The following is a 976-nucleotide window of genomic DNA, read 5'->3' on the forward strand; positions in this document are numbered from 1 at the left end:
CCTGCCACACCGCTGCCCGTCACAACAAAGCTGCCCGCGCATCCAGTGTCCACGTGGTGCTCACAGAGCCTGAGGCCAGTGGTGGAGGAAGCCTGGGGCCTCTTGGACCTCCTGTCCCAGTAGCACCTGCTCCTCGGCCGCCGCCCGCAGCTTGCCAGAGAGCGGCCAGGCCCGCGGCTCCCCAGGGCTGGTCAGCTCGGCCGCCTTTGGCCTCCGCGGCTCCCCAGGGCTGGTCAGCTCGGCCGCCTTTGGCCTCCAGCGGCTGCGGGGAGCCTGCGACCGCAGCGGTGGGGAGGGCTCAGGGAGGGCCCTGGGGGAGGCAGGCGTGGCCAGTGTGGGCTGCGGGATGACCAGCAGCGCCGAGGCTGGGGCGGGGTGGGGGTGGTGAGGCACAGGTGGGGCCAGCCTGGGGTCCCAGCGCTGCGGGGGGCGGGGAGGCCGCAGGGTGGGGCAGGTTCCGGACACGCGCTCTGGGGAGAGCCGGGTGAGGGTCGCAGGGCCGCGGGGCGCGGCTCCTCCGCACGCGGCTCCTCGCGCCCTGCTGAGGCCGCGGAGGCGCTGCCCGTTCGAGCGGAAGGACGCGGGGACGTGCCCCGGCCCCCGCCAGGCTCTGCTCGGGGCCCCTCCGAAAGCGCCCGCCGTGCCAGGGACCGAGGTGCCGGAGGACAAGTGGGGGAGTGTGGGTGGTGTGCGGGACGGCGCGGCCCACGGAGCCCGTCCACTCTGGGCTTTAGTGCACCGGCTCCAAGGCCCCTGGGGCCCCAGCCGTTGACCCTGGCCTTCCACCGCGCCCCTGGGCGCCTCGGGGACACTCAGCGGCCCGCAGAGCAAGCCCAGGGCCGCCAGCACTGGTCAGCAGTGGCGCACGTGCTTGGGGTCATGGCCGGGCAGGGGAGGCGCTGAAGGTCTCCAGGGGGGCAGGGGCACCACCGGGGCCCCAGCGGGCCTGGCGCCAGGCCCCGGCAGACCCTGAGCC

The 976-nt window shown here is 75.6% G+C and overlaps 1 protein-coding gene across 1 annotated transcript in view; it reads right to left on the reverse strand.

Moving 5' to 3' along the window:
* Window positions 1–60: 60 nt before the first annotated feature.
* The window catches only part of AGRN (agrin), a 17,920-nt gene continuing 17,004 nt past the window's right edge, over window positions 61–976 (reverse strand). Inside the window, exon 22 of the mRNA XM_012734546.1 lies at window positions 61–365. Coding sequence (XP_012590000.1) covers window positions 61–365 — 305 coding nt within the window. The remainder of the gene's footprint in view (window positions 366–976) is intronic.

Source organism: Condylura cristata, unplaced genomic scaffold (genome assembly GCF_000260355.1).
Source record: "Condylura cristata isolate star-nosed mole 26May11 unplaced genomic scaffold, ConCri1.0 scaffold00058, whole genome shotgun sequence".
NCBI classification, from domain to species: domain Eukaryota; kingdom Metazoa; phylum Chordata; class Mammalia; order Eulipotyphla; family Talpidae; genus Condylura; species Condylura cristata.